The sequence below is a fragment of the Stegodyphus dumicola genome, chromosome 5, assembly GCF_044657685.1.
Source record: "Stegodyphus dumicola isolate Sdum_Otavi_A_Nest chromosome 5, ASM4465768v1".
Lineage (NCBI taxonomy): Eukaryota > Metazoa > Arthropoda > Arachnida > Araneae > Eresidae > Stegodyphus > Stegodyphus dumicola.
The window spans coordinates 66,454,250-66,474,235 of record NC_140772.1 but is presented as its reverse complement, the minus strand read 5'-3'; the positions used below and the strand labels follow the sequence as shown (position 1 = coordinate 66,474,235).

Here is a 19,986-nt window from a genome sequence, read left to right as displayed (position 1 = left end):
TAAAGACTATTAAATTTTTACGATTATAAGTTTAGTCATATATGCGGAAATTAGTAAAACATTTCACTATAGTTTAGGCAGTGAATGTGTGAACAAATAAAAACCTGAAGAAACATCGATACATTTGCATAAAATTTTATATTTATCTCTTTAAAGCATTGTTAAGTTTGTACTTCGATTTTAATTAAACTCAAGAACCAGTTTCCTCCTCTGTTCAGTAATGTGGAAGGTATTAATAATGAGCAACATACAAGTAAATAGGATTAACGTAAGTAAATATGCAGAACTATTTATTGTAGAGACATTAGGGTTTTATGAAGTAGGAGATGTGAAAAACGAGGAATGCCCTCGCCGGGACCTCTCGAATCCGCGCCTAGTGTGCTACCATTACAACACAAAGGGATGATAGAAGAAGGGAGCAACTACCTTATAATATATATTATAATATGCAATGAAGATTCTTTTGTACAGGTAAAGGCAGGAAGGAAGTAAAATGCTGGATTTGAAACTCGGGTAGCTGTTGCTTTAGCTTTCTATAAATGTCGTCAGTGAATTGTCAGTCCGATGTTACGAGGTTTCTAGAATATTTTCTTTTTCATTTTATATATTACTTTACATTTTGTCTCGAGAACTGTGATATTATGCCCTACTTTGTTCGGTATTTCCTTATATATAATTGTTTTAAAGATTTATTCTCTTATAGCAGACAGATCAACATACAAAGCACTTTCCTATATTATGTCGTCTAGAGGGTATAATTTGCATAGTTTCCTTAACTTTTATTAGAACCACAACACGAAGACGGCAGTTAATCATTCACTTGCTAAACTCACAATACTTATTTCCCCTCAGCATTATTTGTTACGGGCCGACACGTCCACACTCTGTATTACACAAGACATGCATGTCACCTTTCAGATACATGCCCCAGCATACAGGATTTCGTATAGATACCTCATATTTGCCAATCAATGACTTCAAATACTGTAGATGCATCCTCCGATTTATGTGCACTGTTTTCTTAAAATAAATACATATCTATTTTTAACTGACATTTCTATTTCTGAGCCAATTAATTTCTCAGTTTTTATATTCATATTAGGAACGAAAATATTTAATATTCTGTGCAACTAATAATTTAAGGTTCGGGTGAATCCAAATGCCAGATTTTATTATGTTGTATATGTTTGATGACTTCAAGAAAGATTGGTGCTGATTATCACGGAGAACCTGGTGGCTTTCTTTACAAGCCAGAAATTTATATTTTGAATTAAGAAATTATTCTACAACATTTATTTGACATTATTGTAAATATCTAGACTGATTTGGATAATTATAGCAGCTAAAATCTGTATTTATTATTTCACATTTCGTACTTAATTTCAATTTTTTATTCCAATAGTTAGGCCGCCTTGAATGAATTAAATTACTTTTATAAAGTAATATAAATTATATTGTGCACATATGAGTTTTGTCAATTAGTTCTATTCTGACACTTTGTACATTATGATAAAGGAATATATCAGTTATTAGAATAATTATCTGAATTTCTCTACTCAACAATTTTATCATAAAGTCTTTGTCACTCATTTATTCGAATACAAATATCTATTTCAGGATGGATGATTCCTCAAGGCACTATTAGAAGAGGTGCTCGCTGCAGCACTTCAAAAGCTTTTTTGCAGCCTACACGTGGGCGGAAAAATCTGGATATTGTTGTTTTTGCACATGCTACTAAAGTTAGTAAACTGCTTCAAGTGTAAGCAATTTTGTTTATTTTATGATTTAATTGTTACTTTGTATGAACAGGACAGAATGGTTTATTGCATATCGCTTTTCAAAATTGAAAGAAATCAGATGAATTATTTAGTCATGAAACAATTACTAATGTTGCTGCTATTGTTCCTTTTAACACATCTGAGCAGGTCATCTCCAAAATCATGGGGATGGACGTCTTCGTGACTTCTTTAATGATATATGTAATTATCATTTAATGTAACTACAAGTATCATTAATAATAACTACATTTTTCCCAGTTCCATTATAATTTTAAATGAAAACAACTCTTACAAATACTCCTCATACTACCTACAAATACGCTACTCTAATTGTATGTCTGAACAATTACATTATGCAAATATTTAAAAACTTTACAATGTTCAAATGTCTAAATATACAGTTGTATGCAAACTTTTGTGCTATCCACCATGATTTTGGATTCAAAAGGGCATTCAAAATGAGCTCTCAGTCGACCTTGCTCTACGGACATCATGCAAATATACTGCTAGACAGTTGCTAAGGACCGATCTGAAATTGCATTGAAGTACAACATTAAACGGGGTTGAGGTTAAGCAGGATTAAATATTGTTGCCACATTATTTGGACAATTAACGAAAATAGAGAAATATTGTTCAGGAAAATACAGAACGTTTTGAAACATCCAAAGGTAAAAAGAAAAGTGTTCTTTTGAATCTGCGTATGGAAAAATGGGAAAATTCATATGAATGACAACAGGCATCTTTGAGAAAGATGTTAATACGGAGTATGTCCCCCGAGGAGTGCGATGCAATTTTCCATGCATTGTAGCATACTTTGCATAACATTATCCAGCAACTCAACCAGGCAGTTGATCCTACTCCTCTGCTAGTACACGAATAAGAGTGTCCTTGTTCGTTGGAGGATATTTGGATCATCTTGTCGCCTTTCTAGAGCATCCCAGACGTTTTCGATGGGATTTAGATCTTAACAATTTGCTGACCCTAAGAGGTGTTGAACATTTGCGCTGTTTAGACAATCATGAGCAGCGATTGTTCAATGACAGTGCGTTGTTGTGCAAATACACTATTGGATGCACATGCAAATACAGCAATGTATTTTCATGAAATTTTATCACAAAAAACACCAAGGAGAACATTAGGCAGTAAAACTGCATCAGTCTACTGTTTAGCTGGTCATAGTCCCCATTGCAAGCATATACAAGAGCGTATGGCCACTGATCATGACGGCAGCCCATATCATGGCACTGCATCTTGGATATCGGTCCATTTCCTAGATATTTTCTGAATGATAAGCAGTATCACACCAGATCAGTTAGCGTCTGTAAACCGATAACAGATGAACCTATTCCTGTCTGAGAATATTACTCAAGCCCAGTCCTGTTTAGTCCAATTGCGATTCTCCCGACAGTATAGCAGACGAACGGTACAGTGCTATCTGAACGGCGGACACACACAACAGATCCACGGATGTATATTCTTCCTTTTCTCAAATGTCTGGCTACAGTTTTTCGCAAGATCCGCTGTACTATGTAGATACGCCTGTATGTTTTTGCAGATAGGGAAATGTACCTGTCTCCTGAGGGCATCGTACATCTAACACGACCTCACCCTTGATACTGCCTGCATGTTTCATTTGTTTTAAATGCATGCTTCCCACAGCCGTTAAACAACGCTGTGGGCGATGTTGAACTCCTTGCGAAGAAACGCAAATTTGTGTACGCACTCCTCTTACTTTACTCTGCACGTATTCCAATTTTTCACACTTTGCTTCCTTTCATTTTATGCTTATTATGGAAGATAGCTCTGTTCATTCTTAGCAAATGACCAGCAGTGCAGTAGAACTATGAAGCAAATTTGGCAGCGTTTTGAAAATTATCTTATTTTACAAGAGCGAGAATATCTCGAAAATTAAATTCTCTTATTTTAAAGAGACTAGAAAATTTCGTAAGCTGAATACTGTAAATTATACAAACCAGTTTAAAAAAAATTATAAAATTTAAATTTTGTCTCGGATGGCTAGTGCTTGTTATTAAAAATGTTTTGTCACAAAATTATCTTCCGAAATTCTTCCTTTTCAAGAGTGCTTTTTTAAAACCAACCAATGCTTTTCATGACTGAATATTTATTTTGTCATGTTCGTTGCTTTTTTTCCTGTTTTTGTTTTTATTTTCAAGGAGAAATTTTCTTTCCCAGTGTTATGGAAAATGGAAATTATATGAAAATTAAAAATGCTTTAGGAAATAATTAGACTTAATACAGTAATCATAATGTTAAAGAAAGAAATTGCTATTTAGGAAGTAAAATGGTTAAAAGTTTTTATATAATACACAGTGCCCTCCGTTAAGGAACAGCATGATTTTTATCTCTAATTTGAGAATGAAGCAACATAAAACAACTCGAAATTTAGCAGACGTGTTCACTAAACCGTTCTTTATTGAATGCCATGTAGAATGTTTCAAAAGCTCAACACAAACATGAATTACAACTAAAAATTGCACTCTTGGCAGAGAAATCCAGTCTTGGAGAAATAGTACATCAGTTTTATGAGTAAACATGTGGTGTTAACATTACAAAAATAGATTCTGGTAAGGAATATGTCTACCTCTAGCTGCAATACATTGGCGGCTGCGATGTTCCATGCTGACAATTTAGTTCTTGGATAGTGAACTGGTAAGCAACGACCAGACAGGGTTGTTCAAGCTCAGATAAGGACCTTGGAGGAGGACTTAAATCAGCAACCTGTCTCCCAAGGTAGTCCAAAAGATGCTTTATTGAATTCAGGTCTGGGGATCGAGCTGGTCATTCTATTCGCTCCATACCGTAACCTTCAAGATATTCTTCAGCAACTCGAGGTCGGTGCTGTCGCACATTGTTGCCCATCAGAGGAAATCCAAGACCAATAGCAGCGATATAGGGGCGGGAATATCAATCAAGGATCTCATCTCAATACTTCACTTTGGTTAAAGTTTCTCCATGGAACACATCCAGGTCAGTATGACCACAGAGAGAGATCCCAGCCCAAACCATTATTCCAACACCTTGGTAACTGTGCGATTGGTTGTATCTGGTAAGTTGTTCCTTCAGATCAGCAGCTGCGATTCTTGTTTATGTTGCGACTAAATGGTATGCCATGAACTGAGGCACAGCTATGTTACACCTCCTTCGGGCCGAAAGAACTTAAAAATGGTCTTCTGCAGGTATTGTAACTCAAGGTCTGCCTGAAACATGTCCTCTAGGCACAGAATCCTCGGATTCAAACTGATTCCATAGTCGGCGCACCACATTACGAGAGACATTGAAATGCTTAGCAGCATCAGCTTGTGACTCCCCATCCCCATTTCCATCCATCCGATCGCCCGCCACCTAAACGAATCGAGCAAACGACTTAAATCAGCAACCTGAGAGCAACAACCTGAGACATTGAGACCTGAGAGCAGCAACAACCTGAGACATTGAGAGACTCTCCTGGATATTGTCCACGAAACTATACTAACAACTGAAGATCAACACTCCTAAACAGAAGTTACAATTTTTGGATTTTGTCTCCGACTTTTATACAAGTATTCATTTCTGTAAAATAAAAGTGGTAGCTATTGTTTTGCATATATTTTGTTAAATTTCGCTATTGTCATGCATATGAACTGTGAATTCAAATGTTACTGACATTTTTATAATGGTGAGCTTTGAAAACATGCTGTTCCTTAACTTTTAGAGGGCAGTGTATTTATACTGTATTTTAAGTTTGTCTTATACTGAATTTTATCTGTTAATGAAGATTCACTTTGATCGTTACAAACGTGCTCGAGCTGTAGAGTTTGACCGGCTTCGAATTACTCATGTTGTCAGTGTTCGTAGGGAAATCATTTTATCAGCCGGAGCAATAAACACACCACAGTTGCTTATGTTATCAGGTGTAGGCCCACGGCATCATCTACAGGAACTTGGGGTAAGTAAAATACATTCTTAAATTTATTTTAATACTGTTAAAAGTATAGTTATTCATAAATTTATTTTAATACTGTTAAAAGTATAGTTATTCATAAATTTATTTTAATACTGTTAAAAGTATAGTTATTCATAAATTTATTTTAATACTGTTAAAAGTATAGTTGTTCATAAATTTATTTATAAAATTTATTTTTCTAGTCTTACCACTTGTTCATATCTATAAACCATAATCTAAAAAAAGTTACTTTTCAGATTGTGTCTTTATTTCTTGTAGCAGAAATTTAACGATTACGAAGTTAAAGTAATAAATTATATTAAAGAAAAGACAAAATATGTTTATTTGTATTCAAACTCTGAAAAGCAAAAGTGAATAGTTTACATTCTGTTCATACAGCTTCTGAAGCGTAATTGTTCAACAGTACTTTAACGGTAAATTACTTTAACAGTTCAATAGTAAATTTAGATGCAATCGAATTTTAAATAATTCATAAATCGGTAAAATTCAGCATTATTTTAGAACTGACTTCGCCAAATTTAAAATTTTTTAACTTAAAATTTGAACCTAAAATGCCAAAATTGTTTTGTTGCCTCTGAAAAAAGGAAAATGTTCTATGAATCTGCCAAAATATTTCGATATGTTTAAAGAGGGATACATATTGATTTTGTGATTATATAGAAATGTTGGAAAGCTGGTTGCGTAGATATTGAACCATAATAACAGCAAAAATTTCGTTTGCGTAAGCTGAAATGTTGATCCATAATGAATAGGAAACTTGCAGCCGAAGAAGACTAAATATTCATCTTTATTTCAATTGACATATGCGGCCACTCTAATCTTGCATAAGAACGTTTATACTTTTGACACTGTTGTGATGGGAAGAGAGCAGCAGATCAGCATCTTAACGGCAAGAGAGATAAAAGCAAAAGTGCGAAGTTATCCAGTATGGAAGCCTATTAAGAGAAAGTTTTGATTCAATTTCTGAATTTACTACTTCATCAGCGTTATACAAATTATGATATGGCCTGATCTAGAAATAACGCAATTCAGAAAAGGCGTTATTAGTTTTAGAGAATGCAGAGGAGGAATTAAGGGGATTTTTTTAGTTTAAATTTTAATTTTGAGGTTAACATATTTATCTTACATGCATGTATCCCTCTATGTAGATAATATCGGTATTCTTGTCAAAAAGAAAAGTGGTTCATAGATAATATTGCCATAATCATATAAATTAAGTACGTATATTTTCATATAAATAAGACTTTCATGCAGTAGTCTTCATACTATGAACATACAGAATATTTGATGAATGGAATGCGTTTCCTCCCTGATGATATATCAGAATATCTGAAAATTCCCTGGACAGGTAAAGAATGGGTTGTGAATGATGTGGATTACCAGCTTTCACTGATGAAAGGCCAATTTTGTGGAGCTGTCTTTGTTAATTAACCCCTTTTTTCATATTTAAAAAGAATGTATTAATAACCGAATCACTTAGAAATATATATTTCAGGAAGACTGTGGAAAATGATATCTAAAATATATTTCAAAGAGATGCCGTGTGGAGAAAGAGATGAAAAAATGAAGAATAAGTACATGTAAAATTTGTTTAGAAGTTCATTGACTCTAAATTCTAGATTCTTTTAAATCAGATGTTACAAGTATAAAAATATCAAAGTATTAACGAGGCATTAATACTTGTTTTTTTATTTTGCTTCAGATTCCCGTGGTTAGTGATTTGCCTGTTGGATATAATCTGCAAGATCACATATATCCAGGCGGAATGCATGTTCTCATTAATGCTCCTCTTTCTATTGTACAGCCTCGCATTATCAACTTAATGGATATTAACAACTTCATCCTTTTTGGAAGAGGTAAAAAGTTAATATCTTATTAACTTATTTCAAATTAACACGTTAATTTAAAAACAATTCTGCTTAAAATTTTGTTAAAATGCATAAAAAATAATGCAAATTCACTTTGCGAGAAATTTATTTTAATTAGGAAGAGAGATACGCCATTTCACTAAGTCCATAATTTTTGTAAATATTTATAGTTTTTTATTCTTTATATTTATACATTTTTATACTGTTTATGTTTATTTTTTATTTACTTCGTTGTTGCATTTTGTATGCTACTGTATGTTTATGTAGCGTATTATTTGTAAAATGTTTAACTCGAGTCACTTGATGCTGGAATTTCAGGGATAATTCAAAGCCGGAGTGTACGCAGAATCCCTCTTTGTGCCTTGGGGACTATTTTTTGCCTTTAGATTGGCAGCAGTTGGAAATATGTATCCAACTTGAAAAAACTTGGAGGAAGTTTTCTGAAAAAGTGTTTTGGGAAACTTAAGAGAGATTTTTCTAGAAGGTTCCAGAAGTGATTATTTTTCTCCTTCAGTTCTATGAATGCTAAATTTTAAGTGGCCTAGACCCAGATGATCTGACTTAAGCTGTTACATATTATTAAACTATTGAGCTTGCTGCTAGTGTTTCTTGAGTTGTTCTGTGTGCGATTTTGTGATCTGCGCTATACTTCACTTGTTAGTAACGATTTCGGCCTATTTTGTGTAGCCTTAGATCTAGCGAAAAGTCGGTTTTTCTAGCTTGACGATGCGAAGAACTAGTGATTTTGAATATCCTTCTCATATATTTAGACAGCTGAGAAGGCCTGCTTCGTCAGAATAGAGTTGAAACCGGCAAGATTTCGGACTAGTAAATGAGTGCCTAAGATCGAATTGATCGGAGCCGCTCCTTCCTGTCTTACGGCCCACCAGCGGACGAGCGGTAAAGACGCTGAACACTGGTAGTTCGGTCCGAGGTTCAAATCCCGCGAACGGGCTGGCTGCATGGACGTTTTCGTGGTTTTCACCATGTGTTACATGTATATGAGCCAGTTTCCCTTAGAAAGTTCTCCACGAAGGCATCCCTCCCTTTAGGCAGATACCTTCGTGTGCTTTGCCATAGCTGAATAATCCTAATCCTTCCTCTCTTACATAGTATTCAGCCAAAAAGTGTGTAGTTACTCATTTAAAAAAACAGGATTATCTTATTAAAATCATTGCCCATTATCTTTAGCAATTATTAGCCATTTATATTATCTGTAACAACTGTTATTCGTTTTAAATGAATAACATTTCTCCAGACCCCTAGCATGGATCAGTATATAACGCAACCGAATTAATAATAACTATTAAGCGTTACATAGCATAAGATTATGTAGTGTATAAAAGAGGATTCTGGAATATATTTTGGTAATGCAACGAATAGTACTACTGAAATATCATGTGAGTGACTGAATTTGACAGACAGTGAAAATTAATCACTGTTCTGATTTAAAGTGAAAGTTTAGTGCATTATGAATGTCGCATTCTCTAATACAGCTTCAAGCCACTTTTTTATGATAATACAGCATTTAATTTGTCGCTTATTTTCCTACCTGTGTGCAGAGCTCAGGATTTAGAAACCTTTGGTTTATTTGTATAATTTTCAAGTTCCTCTCGTACTCCGTTCATAATGAACACCTTCAGAACGAAGCTACAAGTTTATGATGTTTGCTTTATCCCATCGTCTGCAGAGCAGTAAGTCGCTGAACACTGGTAGTTTAACTTGATTTCGGATCCAGGCAAACAGGCTGGCTTCATGGGAGTTTTTGAGATTTTTTTCCATGTGCAGGGTGGGATACGAACCAGTTTCCCTTAACAAGTCCTCCACGAAGGTATCCCTTAGGCAGATAGCCCTAATTTGCTTTGGCATATTCAAATATTTTTTTTCCAGTAGTGGGCCGTCAGCCGACTTCGGCTTAACCACTACTAAGGCCAGAAGTGGTGGTCACTTGATTTTGGAGGCACCTAATAGGTGGGCCACCTTTGCCTCGTAGGAAAGGATGGACAGTTACAGCCATGTCTTCTCCGGAATACCAAATGTAGTTTACTCGTTGGAAACTACAGCAAAAATACTTCTGCAACAGTGCTGAGGGAGTTCTCCAACAGTGAGATATATATTTCATTAAAAATTTGTATATCTATTCATATGTGATTTTTTAGTGTATTAAATATTTTCCTTAATCTTTCTTCCAAGATTAAACCAAGGAACCTTTGGGAATGTTTTTAAAATCATAGTAAAAGGCATAACAAATAAATACCAAATTGAATTATTAAGTTACAAGATTCATTAATAGTTTTATATCGGTTTGCATTACTTAAACACATTGATAAATTAATCTTAAATTTCCTCTATTTTGAAATCAGTTACATTCTCTTTTTTAGAGTTATTGTTTGTCTTTATAAAATATGTGTCATAGTTGCGAGAATAAACATAGACGGGTTAGGTTTTTAAAAATACATATTTCATGCACATATGCTTCTGTGTTTTAACATTAGATCACAGTTAAATAGGACATTTAAACAAACGGACATAATTTCTTAGATAGGTTAGGTTTCTAGTAATACACATTTCGTGTACATATGCTTCCGTATTTTAACACTAGTTCACAATTAAATAGGTAGTAGAATATTTAAATAAGATCATAATTAAATAGACAGAATTTTTACGTTAGACCACATTTAAACAAATTTGCGTACTTTATGTATACCATTTTGCATACGAATGAATTATCTGCACCAGAGTACTTTTCATATGTATGTCGGTGACAAACAACACGTCATTCACTATTGTTTAAGCAAATTGTGCTGGCAATAAAGCCTACATATTTTCTCAAGAACTTTGAATTAACATTAAAATTGTTTCCGTATTCCGCTTTATCTGAAAATAGATGATAATTACTAAATTTATCCTACGTATCAATATGAGGCATAATGCTAAATCACTCATAAGATGTTTTAAAAGTATCTTAGGTGATATAAAATGCATTCCTTTTGTTATCCATTTCCTTGAGGTACAGCAATATAAACTGTTATTTCTGTTCTACATAGAATCATACATGAATGTGCTAACCATGCTTAAAATTTGTCAGCTAGAATCAATGCAAAAAGTTCAAATAGCTGTCATTATTCTTTTGAAAAGATATTTGAAATTTTTCAGTAATTTCCACGAAATTGTTTATGAGTTTCGAACATTTCAGTTTTCATTTTTTTCAGTTTCATTTATAGTTTGAGCATTCCCAATAACAATTTATTTAAATATTACATTTTAAATCTTGCATACAGTTTTTTTTACACTTTTATTTATTTTGCTCATTTGTGCGTCTTTAACCTTATTTTGCATGTGATAGCAAAAACGATACATTATAATAAAATTTATAATCTCGTTCATGAACAAATGCATGAAAGTATTTCAGAAACCGTTGGAAAATTGTGCTTGGAAAATGTAAACAAAAAGGTGTAAAGCAAATCAACTCTGTTTCATTTTTCTTTGATTTTTACATGTTTCACATATCATGATAATAATATAGATGAAATCTCCAGTCATAATTAGTCTTTAAAACATCTTTCCAAATTATGAATATATTTTATACTTTGACCTCTGGATTTATTATATTAAGACTTCAAAGTTCCTAAAAAATCTTATTTTACAAATTAATATTCAATTTAAAAGTTAATTGATACAAATGCAGAATATTTATTTGGAAAATTATTGAGTTTGTTGAAATAAATATTATTTCCACGTAAGTTGTGAAATAATTTAACTGTGGCAATATTTAATTCGATAATGCAGGACCGTTTACAACACTGGGTGGAGTAGAGACTTTAGGCTTCATCCATACTAAGTATGCAAATGCTTCTGAAGACTGGCCAGATGTGGAGATTCATTTTGTATCTGGAAGTCCTGTATCAGATGGTGGACAAACATTTCAGAGAGTCATGGGGGTATCCCAAAAGGTGAGGTAATTTTTACCTAACATATTTCCTCGTTTTTATAAAAGGTATCTATTCTTCCTTCGTGTAATGTGTATAAGCAGTTAAAAATTCTTATTAAAATCATATGTGAATAATTTATATTTTACACTTTTTACATAAAAGTAGATTTGAATAACATTTGTTGCCTTTGTGAAAGCTTTAGTTCTTTCTTCTACATTTTTAACAGAATACGAATTAACAAATTTTGAATTTGTGTAATTTAAAGTATGTGTTATATTTCGCATATGAAAGTTAAAGAGCAATTTTAAATTGACTAAAGCCATAAAATATTCCCTTCATGTATTTTTTATTATGATTTAAAATAATTTATATATGGAAGCAATCTGTGTTCTCAAAAATATATGTGGTTTAAAAGGGCTGTATCTTAAATTCTGCTAAAGTGACACTGGTGATAATTTAATGCATTTCTTTGAAATTTTCTGGTAATATTTATGGTACTTGCATCATGTTGTTCACCATTTTGAACAAATAAAAACTGTCACCAAAAAGTGCGATTTCGTGCCAATAATTGATAAACGTGACATCATAAATTCATTCGAGGTTTACGTGAACCTCGTGTGAGTTTCACATACGCCTTGACATTCATAAGAGCTTCACTTTGGTACCCCCCCCCCGATCCTCAACAGCCGGTTTAGTTTTTGTAAAGAAATATATAGCTTAATCGCAATGTATCTTTTTTGCATTTTGAAACAAAAGGGGGGAGTTTAAAAATTAGGACCCACCTTCTACAGAATAATGAGAAATAGAGTATTTTAAAAGTTATGGCATTGGTTATACTGGTGTACATACTCTAAACAATGAACGAATATGGGGTTCGGCAAAACAGCCAAATAAAAGACACCGCGAAGCCACACGATACCACTTAAATTCACACAAAAGCAAATTTATGGGGCACTGATTTCATAAAGATGATGAAAATTTTATTGTCATATTAATCGCCATTAGGAATTTAGGATTACTCTGACAAATAACGTGTGTTCGCAATTAGTAAGTTTCTATTCTCATGGGAAAACCCCCACCGTCCTGAAAGCTTTTGACTTTCCAGTCCGCAAAACGTAAGCTGCAACTTTTTTTTTTTTTTTTTTTTTTTTTTTTTTTTTTTTTTTTGAAACCTTTTTGTAACATAGAATTATTTCGTTGAGTTTTAAAATAAATTAAAAAAGACACTCTGTCTTTAATGTCTTTCATTCCGAGATGAGTACACCGCCGAGATGAATGATGTTGGATTTATTGAAGTGGTTTCTCAATTGGTTTGTACAAACATAGCTTTGTGTTATCACTACAGTTAATGAAACACGAAAAATGCCTAATACATAAAATAAGGCTACCTAAATTGAATTAGCCGATTTACTTTTTAATTTAATACAAAATAGTTAATTAAAATAAAGAATGGTGTTCAAAGCACTCCAAAACATCTCCACATTTGAGTCTTATTTATGAAGTTAATAGCGATATTTTTTACTTTTCTCCTAGTGCGGTGTTCAGATACTTTTCCTCCAAACTGCAAGTCTAACACGCTTCTTAAAGCTTTAGATTCTGACCCACTTTCTTTGTTGAAAATGATTGTGATAAATCTCTAGTTCGCTATAGTGCCATTTTAAATGCTTTGTAAAATTAATACCTTTAATTTCAAATTGATTCTTGTTAGCATTACAGGACTTTTTAGAGAAACAGATTGATACTTAAATATTGAAAGGGGGAGTAACTGAACAGAAAAGACTAAGTTACTTCAGAATCGGAAGCCAACAGGTCTCTAATTTCTGATCTGCAAGTTCTGGATCTCCTTTGCTAGTGTTCAATTGCAATTTGAGATACTTTCCAACAGCTAAATTGCTGCCTTTTTATCAGCAGTTGTATCTTTAATAATACTTCGACGTTTTTTCTGTAAAATGTTTCTTTAAAGATGACAAATTTATACTTCATCACGGCTGTAAAATCCAGTTATAACTGCAGTGTTCAAATTGGTATTGACTGCATTTTCTATAACAATAGGATAAGTATCAACAGAAATATCGTTATTTCTCTTTCGCTAAATACTGTGGTAGGCATTATGATCACTATCAGACTTGTATAAAGTTGTAAAGAATTTTCGCCTTTTATTAGGCAGGTTACCATGTTATAATTTTCGCGGGTGAATACATGATTTGGGGTTTGAATCACGACGAAGATATAGTTCTTGTGTTTCGTTTCTAAACAATTCTACAAGTGGCATCTGACTGAAATATCGTGGACGACCTGGTTTCACCACCTGGATCTGGCAACTTCTCAATCGTCCTTTAAGCTGGGAGAACAATATAAGGAATCTGTTCACTGTGTGCTGAGGTGTGGTATATGGCAAGCGGAAGATTCAGAGTTCAAATCTTGAAACAAAGGTGCGGTTTCCAAAAAAATCTAATTAGCTCAACAATCGAATATTCCTATTTTTTTACAGAAGTTCCTCATTTTAGGACTCGTCAATTATCTCCTGAATGGAAAACTCTGTTAATACTAATATAGGTTTATTTATGGCTGTATATACACTGAAGTGACAAAAGTCATGAAATACCTCCTAATATTTTGTCGGTCCTCCTTTTGCCCGGCGAAGTGCAGTAACTCGACGTGGCATGGCTGTAAGTGATCTCCAAGTCGTTGGAAGTCCCCTGCAGGAATATTGAGCCATGCTGCTTCTATAGACGTCCATAATTGTGAAAGTGTTGACGGTGCAGGGTTTTGGGCACGAACTGACCTCTCGATGATGTCCCATAAATGTTCGATGGGATTCATGTCGGGCGATCTAGGTGGCCAGATCATTCGCTGGAATTGTCCAGAATTTTCTTCTAACCAATCGGGAACAGTTGTGGTCCGGTAACATGGCGCATTGTCATCCATAAAAATCCCATCGTTGTTTGAGTACGTGAAGTCCATGAATGGCTGTAAGTGATCTCCAAGCAGCTGAAGGTATCCATTTCCAGTCAATGATCGGTTCAGTTGCACCAGAGGACCGAGTCCATGCCATATAAAAACAGCCCGGCCCATTATGGAACCACCACCAGCTTGAACAGTGCCTTGTTGACAATTTGGGTCCATGGCTTCGTTGGGTCTGCGCCACACTCGAACCCTACCATCAGCTCTTACCAACTGAAATCGTGACTCATCTGACCAAGCCACGGTTTACCATTCGTTTAGGGACCAACCGATATGCTCACGAGCCCACGAGAGTCGCTGCAGGCGATGTCGTGCTGTCAGTAAAGGCACTCGAGTCGGTCTTCTGCTGGCATAGCCCAAGGAAGACAAATTTCGCCGCACTGTCCTATCGGACACGTCCCTCGTACGTTCCACATTGATTTCTGCGGTTATTTGAAGCAGTGTTGCTTGTCTGTGAACATTAACAACTCTACGCAGACGTCGCTGGTCTCGGTCGTTAAGTGCAGGTGGTCGGCCACTGCGCTGCTTGGGATGTTATGCCTTGAAATTAGATACTTTCGGCACACTCTTGACATTGTGGATCTCGGAATGTTGAATTCTCTAACGATATCCGAAATGGAATGACCCATGCGTCTAGCTCCAACGACCATTCCGCGTTCAAAGTCTGTTAATTCTCGTCGTGCGGCCATAATCACGTCAAAGCCTCTTCACATGAATAACTTGAACACAAATGAAAGCCCTGCCAAAGCACTTCGTATTTATACATTTTCTACGCGATACTACTGCCATCTGTATATTTGCATATTGCTATCCCATGACTTTTGTCACTTCAGTTGCAGTCGCAGTTGACATATAAGGTTGTCTATGTATAATTACATACATATTGTTGATTTCGTATATCTGTGTGTGATTACGTTATGTATTGACGTTTTATACTGTTGATGTCTTATTTTGCTTTGTATACGTATTATTTTTAAGTATTATTTCATTTTGATTATTATTGTATTATTTTAAGTTGGTTTATTTTCTTTTATAAGAGTATTAACATAGTTCATGGTATATGTTAGTATTTTTATGATACTAGCATTTGTATGTTATAATTTTTTTCTTTGCTCTCTCTAGGCCTAGATTTTATGTTTTTATTATTGAATTCCTTCGACTGTGAGCTATTGACTAACATTTGTAAGCCTCGTGAAACAGGAGGAGTTTTGTATCTGTTTTCTTAATTAAAAAATATATGTATAATCGCAGAATGAATTCTTAACTTCAGGATTTAGTACTTACTTTGAATGGGCTAACTTAGCTGAATGGGTATTTCCCGTGGTTTTCATCGTGAGTAATAGTAATAATCAGCGTAAAATTTGAACAAAAACATCTGTTCTTAAAGCAGATAGCGTTTGGAGTATTTTATTATAATTAGTTAACTCATGTCAAAAATGCTTTATTGAAATCTTAAAGCAATTTCTAAATACAGGATATATTTCAATAACATGCAGTAAAGAACAATAGCTCCACTATCGTCGAAAATATCAACAGAAAATATTCAGCAAACAAAGACCGTAGTCCTAATTATAGGTAAATAGTAGAGGGAGAAAGATTTCCATAAGGTTTAAATCTCAGTCATGCAGTTAATGCTAATCTGAAATATCTCAAAGCGTCTAGTAAGTCTGAAAACTTTAAAAAAAATTGTAATAGAGCCTCAGTTTTAAATGAGTATGTAATATGCATTTTCTGCTTTACAAAGTAACACAACAATATATGTGTGCACATAACACTGTCTGCTTCTGAATGCTTTTGATGTTATGTCTCGAAATATCTCTAATTTTCCCCTTAAAAAAGCAAACAAAAATACTTTTGCGTAAAATTAACAGTAATTTATCAGAAGCCGAAAAGGAATCGTCACATATTAGAACTACTATATCATAATTTTGTAAACAGAAAAATGTGTTTGAAAACAAATAGGTGATTGCGACAGAAAGTAACTTACTGATTTCTCAAACTAATGTAATTCATGGATTTAAAATTACGCTGGAAATACAGGAATTAAAAAAGTGCGGTTATAAGGTATTTTCTCCCTCCTTTCTGAATGCCTTCTTGGTGTAATGGTAGCACACTCGGCACGTATTCCAGAGGTCCCGCAGAGGGCTTAGCTCATTTTTCAGTCGCCAGCATCAAAATAAGCTAACGACTCTACACATTTTGGTTTCTATTGAGATTTGCTTTAGAAAGAAACAAGGAATTTTTCCTAGTTCAACATTATTAACAACATCCTTTCATGCCTGAAATGTTTGAAATTGTTTAAAATTATCATGCTTGTTCCCTTAATAAATGACTGAGACAAAATATGTAGGTTCCATTTCGGAAAATATTCATTGCTGGAGACGTTTGAAAAGAGTTGGCTCATTTATATTGAATCAGCCGATTTTTTTTCCAGAAATGTAATTCAAGATGACACTGCGAATATTCTGTTTTACTTAATTGTGTCTATCGGCAGATAACTGGCATCTGCTATGGTTAGTATTAAATGCATAGTTAATGTCATTAACAAAATCATTTTCTCTTGTTTGAAGTTAACATATTAAAATTCATTTCAATAATATTTGGAATTTCAAACTATAAACTTTATTTTATTTTTTGAAATCTTGAATGTGTTTAAGCAGTTTACATTAATATATATTGAAACTTGTGATGAACTTTGTTTTTTCAGCTATGGGATACATTCTATAAACCTTATGTATTCAGAGATACATTTTCAATGAATCCAGTTTTATTAAGGCCCAAGAGCAAAGGCTTCATCAAACTTCGTTCAAAGGATCCTTACGATCCTCCAATCATAGATCCAAAGTATTTAACTCATCCGCATGACATTATGACAATGGTTGATTGTAAGTATGCTAACTTCAACTTTTTTTTTTTTTTTTTTTTTTTTTTTGGAGAAATAACCTATTAGTGATATAAAATCGTTAGAATATGATTAGCAGATGCTGATCACAAGCGAGATTTGCATCTCATGATAATTATAACAGACAAAAATTTTTAATATTTCAAACATTGCTGATATTTATGAAAGATATGCTTGCCTATCTAGCCATGAAAATAGCTATTTCTGCAATGAAAACTCCAGCTATTCAGAAATACGGTGGAAAACTCTTTGATTCATCCTTGCCTGGCTGTGATCAATATCAAAGGTATGGCGATGAATTTCTGGAATGTCTAGCAAGGACATACACTGCAACTTTGTATCATCCGGTTGGGACTTGCAAGATGGGCAGTGTTTGGGATCCGACAACAGTTGTGGATCCCCAACTCAGGTGGGTTGAACATTATTGCATAATAAGAAACAGGAAATCAAAAGAAAATGCATATTTCTACATATAATAAAAGGAAGAGTCTGTCTCTGTGTGTGTGTGTGTCTTTCGTTCATGCTTGCGCGTAAGCTAATAGACTTAGAGTTATGCAGTTTGGTACTAGACGAGAGCCAGTGCACTTCGGAGCCAGTTTTTCAAAATTCGAGTAGGTTATCATATTTTATCTGTTTTCATGAAATCGCATCAAATCGATGGCAAACAGCCATAACGGCACGCAACCATTGTTGCTGATATCAGCACCGCTGCCACTTTGAAAAATGAGGGCTATAATTCTGTACAGTTTTTAAATTTAATGTTTCTCTCGGATACTGGAAGTTTGTTTTATGGCACATTTAAAAGCCAGACGAAGACTGGCCGCACAGCGACTATAGTGTAAAATAAAATAAAATCTGAAAGCTTTCAAATTTTACATTACACCCAAAGGCAATTGTTTTCATTTATACGTACATGTTTCGAGAGCATTTGGGCTAATGCTCCTTTGGCTAAAAATATTTAAAAACAGCATACCTTTAGAATTTCCGGTAGACAGTAACGCTCGTTAATATTTTATTCCGTACAGTGTTGCCGCTACTTGCTTTGAAATCGTTGAGTTTTTTAAATTCGTTAAAAGTTTTACAGAATATGAAATAGATGATAAAACAAATTCGAACTTCCAGTTATCCATATTCGGGAGGAGGACTACGCTATTCAGAATTTAATGGCTCTAGGTACAGTTGTATTCACAGAGCGAGAAACATACATTCAAGCAGATTCTTCATTATTTAATTTCTTTGAATGTAATACAGGACGATAATGTTTGATAACAACAACTGAAAACTGATTCAATGCTTGTAGTAATTTGACGCAAAATGCGGTTTCAAGACTAATAGCCTTTCTGGGCTAATGCCTCTTTGGGTTAATAACTCTTAGTATGTGTGCAAGAAAGGTAACATGTTTTACTAAATCATAAAACGCGAAGTAGTGTGGATACTTTCAATAGCCAATCAATTTCAACCGCATTTTACACTAAAAAGGTGCATAAATAGGGTTTAAGAAATTACTGAAATAAGCATGCAATTTTTGCATTTGTTAAAGAAATAGATGCTATTAATTTGAAGGAAAAACTTAAATATATTGAAGCTGACTGGTTTAAAAATCTCTAATTTATTATTAAAGCTTGAGTTTCGAACAAGCGATACATTCAGTTTTATTTAATGAAAATTGTGCGTAATTTTTCGTAATGACGGTTGAGTGATTTTTAACAGTTCTTATTCTTGTTGCGATCCAATACAATACAAAACATCATCTAATACATATTAGTGTGGATCCTGAAATTTAAATCCAAGATATCATATAAAGAAATATTAAATTTGAATATGTATTTTACACACACTATATTTGGCTTTATTACATTTCTGAGACATTAGGGATCAAGCTAGCATCAATATTAAGGTCCAAATTTAAATTTAAAAAATAAAATTATATATTTTATATGGCTGAATATGAAACTGAGTGTATTTTTCAGGAAATTTTTCATTTTAATCACTTCTAGTCCTTAATTTAAACATGCAAATTTAATCATTATTCATCCAGTTATAAGACAAGTTGCTTGTCAAAATGCTTAATTACAATAAAGAACCATTAATAATTATCCGTTATATTTGGTTGTTTATCAGGAAAATTATTTTCTTTGTTATAAAAGCTTCCCTCCGATTTTTATACCCGTTTCTTTTGATCAGTTAAACTTCTGTCCGATCCTGTTATTTGTGTAAAAGCGTAATTTGTATTTTACATTTTCTGAGATTTACATTTTTGTAGTACAATAAATGATTCCCTATTAGAACGCAGCAGGAAGTAACGGGGTAGGTAAAACATTAATTCGGGAGTTTTAATTTTGTTAATGATAATCCCTTTGGAGAGTTATGTAATGTGCTTAAAAAAGCGTTTGTTTTAGGAATAAAATTCTATTCACAAAGCGGAAAACTAAATTTTAAAAGTCAGTAAATATCTTAAGATATTTTGAAATACATTAGCATCATGAAATTTGAATGTGAAGAAAATTATGAAATATAGTTATCTAACAGATCAAGAGCTTTTCTTAATTAAAATGCTTCAGTGATACTCAATAAGTTT

The 19,986-nt window shown here is 33.7% G+C and overlaps 1 protein-coding gene across 1 annotated transcript in view; it reads left to right on the top strand.

The window, feature by feature from the left end:
* The window catches only part of LOC118197531 (glucose dehydrogenase [FAD, quinone]-like), a 187,019-nt gene that overhangs the window by 164,260 nt on the left and 2,773 nt on the right, over nucleotides 1–19,986 (top strand). Inside the window, exons 13-18 of the mRNA XM_035369051.2 lie at nucleotides 1,618–1,739; nucleotides 5,554–5,724; nucleotides 7,445–7,598; nucleotides 11,400–11,563; nucleotides 17,214–17,391; nucleotides 17,595–17,817. Of these exons, the coding sequence (XP_035224942.2) occupies nucleotides 1,618–1,739; nucleotides 5,554–5,724; nucleotides 7,445–7,598; nucleotides 11,400–11,563; nucleotides 17,214–17,391; nucleotides 17,595–17,817 (1,012 nt within the window). The remainder of the gene's footprint in view (nucleotides 1–1,617; nucleotides 1,740–5,553; nucleotides 5,725–7,444; nucleotides 7,599–11,399; nucleotides 11,564–17,213; nucleotides 17,392–17,594; nucleotides 17,818–19,986) is intronic.